Source organism: Siniperca chuatsi, linkage group LG3 (assembly GCF_020085105.1).
Source record: "Siniperca chuatsi isolate FFG_IHB_CAS linkage group LG3, ASM2008510v1, whole genome shotgun sequence".
Lineage (NCBI taxonomy): Eukaryota > Metazoa > Chordata > Actinopteri > Centrarchiformes > Sinipercidae > Siniperca > Siniperca chuatsi.
Window position 1 is genome coordinate 24,724,771 of NC_058044.1, and position 12,010 is coordinate 24,736,780.

Here is a 12,010-nt window from a genome sequence, read left to right on the forward strand (position 1 = left end):
TTATATCACTTTTACTTATACAGGGTGTAATGCTGTCTCCATGTTAAAATCAACTGACACCTCAAATACTTCAAATGTTGGTAACAGCTTCTGTTGTGGGCTCAGGCGTATCTGTTTACTCAAGTTAGTGGTATTTTGTGAATTCTGTTTGTTTCCTCCCACTAAAAGACAAAACACGGCATGTTCACTTTATGTTGCCATCATAGTTCATCATATTGGACCAGTTCCAGTGTGTAGTGGCTGAGTGTACATGCGGCGGACCCTGCACCAGAGGGAATTTGCCTTCAGCCTCTCATGGAAGTCATAAGCGACTGTTGTAGGGAGGGCTGCGGGGTCAAAGTTTCCCGTCAATCTGGCTCTGTTCGCAGCGCACGCTCAGTTCAAAGTGCTTTGTATTGTAAGTCATTGTTAATTAATTTGATGCCGCTTGCAGAGCTGCATAGTCGTCTGAAGTCTGTTACAGAAACCTGCAACACCCTCATATTGACTCTGTTGCAACATTGGAAATAAACTTTCTGGGAAGGTGGTTTCTCTTTGCAGTTGTGGATTTGTAGGAGATGCTTTTACATTCACATTCTCAACTTTACAACATTACATAATTCACTGTAATACTCGTGTTTCCGTGCTTTAAGGCTTGCAATCTACTCAGAAATCACAGTGATTTAATGTTTTTCTTAAAAAAGGAACGTATTAAAGAAACCTGTTAGTATATAGTATAGTATAGTAGTCCCGATCCCAACTGTGTGCATATGCTCATGTTTTACCCTGCTTGGCCCAGGCCCTAGGTTAGGGGTTACAGTCACATTTATGCAGGAGCTTTTTAATTCAGGCAGACACCCCTCTGGAAACTTCTGACCCCTTCATTAATTGCTCTCTGTCTGCGATTGCAACAATTACTGTCATCCAGGGTCTCCTTGTCAAGCTGCAGGTTTACCGGTTAATGAGTGGGTCAGTGTGTGCCATTTGGGATCAAACCAAGTAGCTGAGTCAGAAACAGGAATTTAGCTGCCCTTCTGACTTTGAGTTATGTGTGATATTCTTGAAAGTGAAAGTTATTCACTCATTCACAGACAAGATAGATTTATTGATCATTTTACAACACAAGGTTTTATAGCAAGATTTTGTTTTGTAGTTCCCTTTATGCTACTCAAAATAAATGTAATGCAGTAGATTAGTGAATAAATAATAAGTCATAGAGATGAAAACTGTTTTACATGGTGGAGTGTTGAGGATAAATTTTAATTTTATTTCATGCACAGGTATTGTTCTCCACACACTTGGGCTTTCTTCACTGGGGAACGCAGGCCACTTGCCTAACTTGAATATGGGAGTCCGGAGGGGGATTGGGACTTGACCCAACAGAGGAAAGGAAAACTTTTTGTCTCCAATTGTCTCCCTGCCTTGCTAACAACGGACACACAGACACAAACTCTCAGTTCTTCTTATCTCTAACTTGTAATCTTGGTGTGCACATGTTTCATAGCCCAGGGTATATATGCTTCAAGGATTCAAGGTTTTTTTATTTGTCATTATACAATAGGATTGCACAATGAAATGCAGTTGTAGCCCCCGCCATGCTACACACACAGAAAATGGCTTGAGAGTAAGGTCCCCAGTGTAAAAGAGCCTACATGAGGCCTGGCACGTCTTGAACTAGTTCCCCGATTGCTGCAATATAGGACAATCTATGCTTAATTCAGATTCAAAAGCCTTCACGGTCTCTTTGCTCAGTACTTTGTCTTAAAGTGAAACTCTTTTTTTCTCTCTGTTGGCCCTGTTGAAATACTGACAGGAGTTTTGTGGTTTGTTTCAAATACTTATTCTTTCTGTGTGTTTGTGTGGAGCATATCATAGCAAATGTCTAGAAAGTGTGTGTGTGTGTGTGTGTGTGTGTGTGTGTGTGTTTGCCTGGTAACCCTTGGTGCTAATGCTGCAACAAGTGTTGGGATTAAATGGCATCATGTTGGTAAGAACACTTAATGTTTCCTGATGAGGGACACCCCTTTGAACTCAGCAAGACTTCTCCTGCCAGTCGCTCACTTTATCAGAACTAATTACCTTGAATCAAAGGTTGTCTGCATTTCACTTTACTTTGTGTTACAGGAAACGGCATTAGTAGTAGATTTTTTTCTTGTATGGAATGTAATTTTGATACAAAACTGTACTACTGTACTTTTTAAAAAGCACATCACTTCTGTTTCCTGCTCAGTTTTCTAGTCACCTGTGCTTCCTTTTTCGACTTAAGCCTCACTACACAGTTAGTTTTTTGAAAATTTTTGATGAGCATTTTCTTCTCTGTAATTAGCACCTGTATACCTGTATATTGTGTTTGAGTTTTCATATGCACTAAGGCAACCCCTTTGGCAGCACTTTAAGAGAGAAGGCGAAACCTTCTGTTGTAGAAACCTGTTGAATGGTAACTTTTCCTCTATTGTACTCTTGACTCTCAATTTAAAGGACCACAAGCTGTTTTGCATGTTTGAGCTCATTATTCTACAAATACTTTACATCACTGCCAACAGTTTTTTCCAAAGCATAGTTTTGCAGAGACGTGGAACTTTCTGGAATTACTGCAGGTGATCCATCACAGTTAAAATGTCATTGTCTTTACGTTTTGTCACAGTTGGGTTGACGTCATATGGTAATGATTCTTCCACTTGACAGTAGTGGAACCAGCTGAAAACAACATGGACATATTATCACCCTATATAGTTGTTGTGGCAAATGTTTTAGCAAACAATTTTCCGTTTACACATCCAGCAGACATGTAGCAACATTAGAATTCATTTGGAGTCAAAATTCTTTCGGTCTCCAACTCCATAAGGGAAATATCTGGCTCTTTAGCTGCTAAATACTACACTATGTTCACCCGCTAGTTGCTGACTTTGTCTGTCTGCTGTTTGATGTTGGGCAGGTAGCATCTAGTAGGTTTATCTGAGCCTTTTCACTGAAAACAATCGCCTGCCGCTGCTGGAAACACAGTCAATGAGAGTGGAGTTTGTGGGCTGGAAAACAAATACATCAAGCTCAAATATGCTAAACTGCTCTGTAGAACTGCAGAGTTGGGAGATAATCTCAGTGGGTTTGTCACTATGAGTGACTCCACATTACACGTAGCCATATGATTGATCATTTATATTATAATATTGAAAAGTGCAGCTTTAAGGGTGGACTTCAGACTTATTTGCCTAACTTTAATTGAAAAACATCCAACCAGATGGACGTTATCTATTGTTTGTCTTCTGGGTTTGATTTTTACGAAAACATAGCTCGGGATGTAAATGCGTCCTTGAATGCACAACCAAGGAGAGTTTTCAAAATGGTCCCTTGTAACAACTCTTTTCAGCACCTTACAATAACATAATTTTGAAAAAAAATTAAGTTGATAAAATGTTCACTGTGATGGATTTTGGAAGTTCAAAGTCTTTACAAGTTGATTTTTATACTGAAGTGAATGGAAACCCGTGGTGGCTCTGTAGGTAGAAAATCAATCTAAAATGTTGTTTAGTATGCTTTAGGAAATCCTTAGAAGCAATGTTAAGTATATGCTATTTGTAGTGAATGGTGTTAAATCCATTGCATCCATTAATATAGTATAGTGAATATAGGATGCTTGTGTTGAACATGCTGACATTGTAGAGTATGATTATTCTAGAAATTCCACATGTGATGTAATATTTAGTCAAAAATATGAGTTGTTAATTGCAATGTAACATATAAATGAATTAATACATGATTGACTTTTGGTGATATTGTCTGGATTGAACTCTTGAGTTTGTTGTGTTAAAAGTCTGGCTTTTGAATTGGCCTACATTCTTCAGATTCTGGTACAACATGGAGTGTAGGCTTTTAAGACCCGATTAGTACAACAGTTGAAGAGTGTGAATCTAGGCGCAGTGCATTCCCAAAGCCTGCCTGATCTGGCATTATGACTTTTACTTTACATTTATTTTCTTCTGGGCACCCCATACTACGTATTTAACACAAAAGTTGGGAAATGCTTTGGCCTCCCACTTGGCAAACCTGTGTGCAACCAACAAAAGGTGCAACAGAACAGAATTAGCGTGCCACTGTCTAAACAAGACATCCAAAAAAAAAACAAGGTCCCTGTTGCCTTGAAGATGACATGTTATGAAGCCTCCCTTTGAAGAGCAAATTGTGTGAATTTCTTTTATGGAAGACTTTTGATCTAAACCTCCGTGAGCTGGCCTTCTCGCCTCTGTATTGCAGATTTATGTGATGTATCAAAAGACTGCTTATAGTAGACGGACAATTGGCTGATGAATGTCTACTAAGATGGAGCCAGTTAAGAATAATTCCCATATTGTTCCAAGGAAGTGAAAAATCTGAGGCACCCATTGTAACAGGTATAGTGGTCTTTCTGTATTACTATGGTCTGTTTTGGTCAGAATTTCTTGCACAGAAATCACAACAGTGTAACGTATCATCTCAAGTTATCACAATATCTACATTGCACAAATTTCAAAGGCTACAGTGTTGTTTTGTTTTATTTCCAGCACAGTTGTACATGTCGGTTCACATCTTTTCTCCTTAATAACTTGACCGCAGACTCATTACTGACACGTTTCATTTCTGGTAGCCTCTGATGATGGCTATTACTGAAGAAAGGCTTTGGTAGTTTTGTGTTGTGGATGTAGTTAAGGAGCTGAGTCTGCTTCCAGCACATGTTGCCAAGGATCTGTAGCCATGCACTACTGAGGAAAATGTGTTATTACGCAATCGTAAATGCAACCACCCCCACGTTCCTTTTAATAAGCTGTTTCCCAAAACAGAGATCACACTGGACCTATGTGATTTTTCTTTTTGAAGGGCAAAGGCGTTAACAGATTATTTAGACTTTATAATTGACATGATGGGAGAGCTGTTACCATAACAGCAGACTAAGACTGAGCAATACTGTATGATTACAGATTAGTGCTTCACGTGTAACAACTAACTGCTCAGTTAAAAATAGGTCTGCATTTGAATTGTAAGTTAGTCTCAAGCTTTGTAAGACACTTGTTGATGTCCACAGTGGTGATTGAATGGTCCAAGGCAGTCTTGAATTAAATGGCAGATCTCATTGCTCTAAAGGGAAATGCAATGAAGAATGCAATGGAATTTAATTCAAGACCATTCAGTCAAAACTGTGAACATCAAAAACTCTCTCCCAAAGCTAAAAACAACTAAACCATGAATGTAATCTGTAATGTAATCAAGACAAGACAACTCAGAGGTGCTCATTTAGCATTCAATGGCAGATCTCATCTCAGTAAAGGTTAATTCAGTTTTTTTGGGGGGTGGGGGATAAACCTCTGATACTGCCTTTAGTAAAAAGCCATATTCTTTTTGTCTCTGGTGAGAGGGAAAACGTCACAGACATGTTTGTTTTGACTGTAGTTATGTCTTTAAGATATTATCATGGTAATTTGGGTGTTGTGCATTATGTCATTCTTATGAAATGAAGGAAAATTGCTGCTTTTAGTGTCGTATGATAATTAGGATAAGGGGAAGAATGATAATGATGATCACTGTGTTGCAGTGATCATCTATTAGCAGAGGCTGAAATGTGCCTCCTAATATCAAGTTTGCTGTGAAAATCAGGCCTATTTTCCTCACAGTCTGAGCTCCAGAGATACAGTGCAGTAGTGATACTTTACTTTATGAAAGTCATCCATTTTGATTTACTGGCTTCTCTTTGACATCTTCTGAGTCTCTGATGCACACTAAAGCTGCTACTAGCTGCTATCAAACACATTGTATCTCGTACAGTGTAGTAGATCTGTCGATATTTAATTTATTGTAAACGAGTTAGTTTTCTCTGAATTTGCACCTATATGTTTATATACACAACTATATCTTTATAGAGCTTCTGTCTAACTTTGAATTGAGCAAAAGGAAAAATAAGGCCCATTCAGGCTGTGCCTCAGAGAGGGACAGAAAGCCCTCCAGCTTGGTCAGCCTAGTAACCAGGCTCTGTGCAGCACACTCAGGGAAGCAGAGCCACTTGCTTGTGCAGCAAGTCCCATCCCCCTCCTCCCACATTCCCTCTCTCCCTCTTCTCTCCATATTGTCCTCTTGCCCATTTCCCTCAGTGTTATAAATTACAAACGACACAAACCTCCAGGCCTAATGCCCTGCCATGGATGCCTTCCAAGCTGCACTTTTTGGAGAGCCAAGAGGCTGGCTTCATTGATAACACCGGGCACACTGTCCGTCTCTCCATTTACTGGCAGGAGGAAAAGCCCAAGACGGGCCCTTCACAGGCCCGAAAGACACCAGCGCTTTTTACAATCAGCTGATGGAGCCTACTTTTCAGTGGTAGACTTCAGCAGTGGTAGTGTTTCATTTCAGCTGGTCATGTAAAACACATCAATAATGAATAAAACAACCAAAAGGATTGAGCACCCAGACTTTATACTTACTCTTACAGGATGCCTTATGATTTAATTATTAATGCAAGTTCGTGGATTTTAGATGTCTGTGGGAAACTAATCAAAGTCATTGTGGGGGACATTTGGAAAATTCTCACACCACTGTTTTGGTTTCTGAGAAATTGGCACCAGCCACCTGTAAGCATTTATTAGCAAAAGCCAATGGGCCATGAAGTGTCATTCTCAAAAGTGCATGTGACCATTTCATGCCCTCACACTGCCAAAGTAATATCAAAGAGAAAATCCACCTAAAACAGATTGACAACTAAAACATCTCTGTTTTATGAATGAATACCCTGCATCACAGCTTTCATTTAATAGTTTTCTGAAAGTAGCTCTTTCTACTGCCCTGCAAAGCACTGACCTTGCAGGCCTAACAAAGAGGTTCTTTTGCTGCTTTCATGTTACAAATTTAAACACTGCAGACATTTTAGTCACTTGTTAACTTTCTGAAACACACACTTTTATCGGGTAGTTTCGGGTCATTCCTATCCTACACTTACATAAAGTCCATTAGGAAGTAACGGCTCACATGAAAAGTATGGCTCAGTCACCAATTCAAATTTTAATTAAAGGATGCAATGTATAAGAATTGAGACTACTCTGCACCTGTCGAATTCATACTCCAAAAAAAATAGGGGGCAGCATATCACATATCAGGTCATAACTGCTGCTAACTGCCATTAGCTCAGTCAGCTGTGCAGCTAACTTAGCGGTCCTAGCACAGGAGCTTTGTATCGCCGGGAGGAGGAGGTTTTCAGGCCCGGGGCGGGGACGACACAGCAGGGAATGCTGGTGGTTGTTGGAATGGGCACCAGAACTGGAGCCAGGCGAGTGGGCAACGGTACCGGGCTCAGCAGCCTCCCAGTGAACACGGCCGGAACGGGAACGATGGAGGCCAGTTTGACGACAGAAATACAGTATCGAGGTGATTTACAGTGGCTCCGACGAGGTCTCTGACTCCGGGGATGACAAAGACACGGTGGGCTCAGGTGGAGACAGGAGAGGCGTCAAGCAGGAGGTCAGGCATCAGAGGCAGCGAAAGCGTGTAGAGCCAGAATATTTTGACATCTCACTCTGTGAATTAAGGATTTATTTCGACCAAACCAGAGTTGGTGATTGTTGGAACAGTTTAAAGACTAACCAACATGGTTTTGGTGAGTTTTATTTTGTTTCTGTCGAGTTTGAATGAAGTATGTTTTATAGTGAGTTAACAAGCTGGTCTTAGTTTGGTAAAGGAGAGAAATGAATTCAGAAGGTGTACGGTTGTATTTTTCTGTTTAGTAAGGAAAATAGGTGTATGAATATTTCCTTTCTTGACATTTTGTGAGTTAATTGTTTATTTATTAGACTAAAAAAGCTAAGAGACCTTGTGTAACATAGTAAACTCACCACTCACACACATCTCCTGGCTGAAATTACGGGGGGACGGGCCAGGGCTAGCTGGTTAGCATGCTAACTTCAGTAGATATTTTTGCAACACAATACCTTTAGAACAAACCAAATTCAGATTGTTTTCCTTACATGTCATGTGACACAAATGAGACATGTTATTTAAGTGTACACAGGGAAGAAGCAGATGGAATATACTGTTTTCAGAACATTTTTGCTCCTCATTCATCTGCAGAAATAAATGGGATAGAAACCACATATCTGTCTATGCGGCTTTGTCGTAAATGTACAAGGGCATGTTTAGGTCATTCAGTTCTTATGCCTGTACTTATCCCCTCTCTGGTGTCTCCTAACTAACAGCAAGGGGAGAAACTTCTAGTAGAGCCCCACTATGGTCTGCAGCTGACCCTCTAGACCCAGATCCAGGCTTTAAGCTTTAACCCCATCCACAGCTGACCCTCCAGCTTGCATCCTGTCCTGTTTGCATCCATTGCAGATGGTGATTTTGCTGTTCTCATATAGTATTTTAGTGAATTCTGTTTAGTGATTTCTTGCTTCAGGAGACAGCTGTCAGTTTTGGAAGATATTGACTTTACTGTTCAACATGGAATAGCAGTTCTATTTTAGGGTGGGTTTTCCTTTTTGGGATAAGAATTGTAACACGTTTGAAGCAACGTGTTATTTTTATGAGTAATGGTTAATCAGTAGAGACTAAATGTTGAGAGAAACAATGTTTATGGCCGTTTGAGAGTTAGCCTAGAGGGTCAAGACTTTTATTGTTTAAGCAGAATTATTTCAGATTCTGGGAAATGCATGAAGAGCATGTGGTGTTGATTGGCACTTCTTTCTGTGGCAGGGTGGCAGTATTTTAATTAACAAACTTAAGCCAGTAAAAATAATGAACCCATGAACGGACTTGTAATAATTATTATTAATCATCTGTATGGTTAAATCCTTTACAGTACTAGCTGATTGATACTCTATATATTACTAACATGGCTTTAAGCTACAATTATTAAAGGTGAAAACTAAAATCTGTTTCACATCAGTAAGTCTACAGCCAGCCATACGGCAGGAAATGCCATAAGTAAGTCATCATTTGAACAGGGAGTGCATGAGATTTAACCACGATAATGTTCTTTAGATTTAACCAAAAGTGATATCAAGTGTTCAAAACTTTCCACTGGAGTGCATATTTATAGAAAAACATGATCATCCTTTCTTATCCTGAGGATTTATGTAGCCAGGTTTGAGAATAAATGAATAAGAAGTCAATGTTCACTATTGGCAGCAGTTTAATGATTCTGTGTGGATGAGTAATGTGATAAAAACAACATAGGATGCAGGACATTCATGTTTTCCTCAACAACCCACATTCTCAAAGCTTATTGCACAAAGCAAGGGAGCTTTTTTATTGAGTACTTAGCTCATTCTAGCTTTAAGGATTTCGCCCCGGCTAATTGTTTTTATTGAGGTATTAATTATGAGTTTTAAAGCTCCAAGTACTCTGTGCCAAAAATGCGTGTTTTCAGGTGTTTAATTAGCTTGCTCTTTCTGTGTCACAAGTGAAGAGTGCATCAAGTGATTCGGTTGCAGTAGTGACAGTGCTATGTGACATATTATTGCTGCTGATTTTGTTCACATTCACTCCTAAAGTTTATTGTTAGAAGTTTTTTTATTTTTTTTTAAAGGCATGCTTAGTGGGTGCATCATTTAAACATTTCAGTGATTTATTACACCCTTGTTTTCATACAGTATCACGCTTTACTGTATGGGCTTGTAAAGGATTAAGCACAATAAGAAGTGACTTATTTATAAGAAGTGACTGCATTTACATGGCACTTTTATCCAAAGCGCTTTACAATTTGCCTCTCATTCACCCAGTCACACACACATTCACTCACCAATGGTGGCAAGCTACCCTGCAAGGCCTGACCATCAGGAGCAATTCGGGGTTCATAGTCTTGCCCAAGACTCCGAAGGAGCTGGGATCGAACCGCCTACCCTGTGATTCGTGGACTGCACACAAAATTTGCTCTTACTAACAATCTGGCAAGTAAGCTAAATCTTGCAAGTGTTGTACTTAACTTTAAATGTGTCCTATATAAATGCAAGTACTTTCCTATGTGATGACATTTTCATGGTAAAATATTTTTTACCTGCGCTGTAGTTGACGTGGAGACACAAGGAAACAGCAGTTGGAGTGTCTTTAGCTTCCAAAACGTGAAGTATTTCCAAATGAAGCAGAATAGTGGGTGGAGTATAATTACGAGAGGGCTTAAAATCTAATTTGATTAGATTGCTCAAAAGCAGACGTGGCTTAGCAAATATGGCGCGATATGGAGCTGTACAGAGATACAGAGCTATAATGGACTGTTTGCCTGGGAGAAATGTAAAAATAATGAGGTAAGAGTATTGATTTGTTTTGCGTTACCTCTTCGAGACTATGTAACTTTAACTGAACAGTGGCCGCTGTGGCTACAAGTGGAAATTACAATAATGACTGAATGATTAAGATAATGACTTACTGAATTTCCCTTCATTTTCCAAGGTTCCTTTGAGTCAGTTGCTTGTTTTGCTTTTGTGATAAAACCATCGAAATGTTTATTTGTAACATATTAAAACAGTAGCCCAAGTAGAGAAGAGTCATGAAGTCAACAAACTGACTTAGTAACATCAGATAGAACAAAATCTAAAGTTAGCTAACATTACCACCATAAGCTACTGGTCATACCAGACCAAATAAGGCTGTAGCAGCGAAACCCCTGCATGTATTGAATTGAGTAAGGTTGTGTTTTATTGCTCATTAATTACATTTTTAAGGGGATTGTGTTAGCTTGGTTCTGTCCAAAGTAAAAAACAAAAACAAAAAAACGCCAATCAATACACATAAACTCACAAATGAACACATTGTATCTCTGATTTTAGGGGGATTTACATGCTGAGACATAGTTAATTGTTCCAGCATTTAACGTCCTGACAAATCTGAAAACAAATTTGAAAGTTACAAGATACAACTTAGTACAGTCAGTACAGTAAGCTTTATAGGTGTTTTTAGGCTTTTTTTCACATTGGACCGAGACAGGCTAACTGTTTTCCCCTGCTTCCAATCTATAAGCTAAGTTAAGCTAAACACCTCTTGATTCCAGCTCCGTACTTAATGCGCTGACAAGAGATTAATATTGATCTTCTCTTCACTGATACAAAATTGTAGTGTCACACAGGAAGTGTTGCATTTTTATACAATAAATAGAAATGATAATGTAAAAGCAATGTTATTACTATACCACATGTGTTTCTTGACTCAGTGTGACCCACAAGCACTAGATAGCGCACACCTTATTCAAAGTGCAACCGACTGCAGTTGCAAATTCTGACCAGGGTGTCTCTGTTGCACGAAGTTAGCGCATAGAGCTTTAAATATGTCATTCTCAAAGAAAGTATGCTAACGTCTGCATATGAGCAGCCAAATTTGTACCTAGCCTAACCTGGACCTAATGAAAGAATCAGAAATCAATATAAGACTACTGATGAAACATAATGATTTAAGCTCTGGCAAACTAGTTGCCGATGGTTATGAGAACACAATTTTGTTTTACTCAAAAATCTTAAAGTTAGAAATTCTCATGGAAACAGTTTCTACTTTCATGTGTTTTGCTACTTTAAAACACCCCCAGTTCTTGTCATCGTTGTGTGATATGCTCACCATTCAGCAGTTGCACTCACATAACAGAGCAGCACCTGATCACAGGCCCATTCATTTATCTCCACTGGTTTCCCATTGATGCCTCTCCTTATGACTGAGGCCCAAAGGAATCTCCACCCAGGGGACCTTTCAACAACAAACGCAGCCAGCTACGACAGCAAGCTGCTTCTCTGAATGAACAACAATGTCATTCCAGCAGTGTGCGTGTGTGTGTGGCTGTACTGTATGTGTGTGTGCGCGTGTGTGTGGCTGTACTGTATGTGTGTGTGTGTGTGTGTGTGTGTGTGTAGTGAAACACCACTGGCTAGTAGCAGCAGAGTGATCTTGTGACCAAAGCCCCTTAATGACAGTTAGGAGCTGTGAGCAGACTTAACTTCTCTGTGTTACCCTTATTAGTCCATATAATGCTAAGTGTATTGCGACCCAAAGGCCAACCAAGGCAAAAGGATCAAAGCATCAGTGACTGAACACAAACCCC

The 12,010-nt window shown here is 39.5% G+C and overlaps 1 protein-coding gene across 3 annotated transcripts in view; it reads left to right on the top strand.

Annotated features, from left to right (window-relative positions):
- The window catches only part of cnnm2b (cyclin and CBS domain divalent metal cation transport mediator 2b), a 42,615-nt gene that overhangs the window by 5,017 nt on the left and 25,588 nt on the right, over window positions 1–12,010 (top strand). The window contains exon 2 of one of the 3 annotated variants that reach the window (XM_044190662.1): window positions 1,260–3,368. The exons of the other annotated variants lie outside the window; for them this stretch is intronic. Coding sequence (XP_044046597.1) covers window positions 1,260–1,354 — 95 coding nt within the window. The 3' untranslated portion in view covers window positions 1,355–3,368. Of the gene's footprint in view, window positions 1–1,259; window positions 3,369–12,010 lie in introns of those variants that run through there. 3 annotated transcript variants of the gene reach the window in all.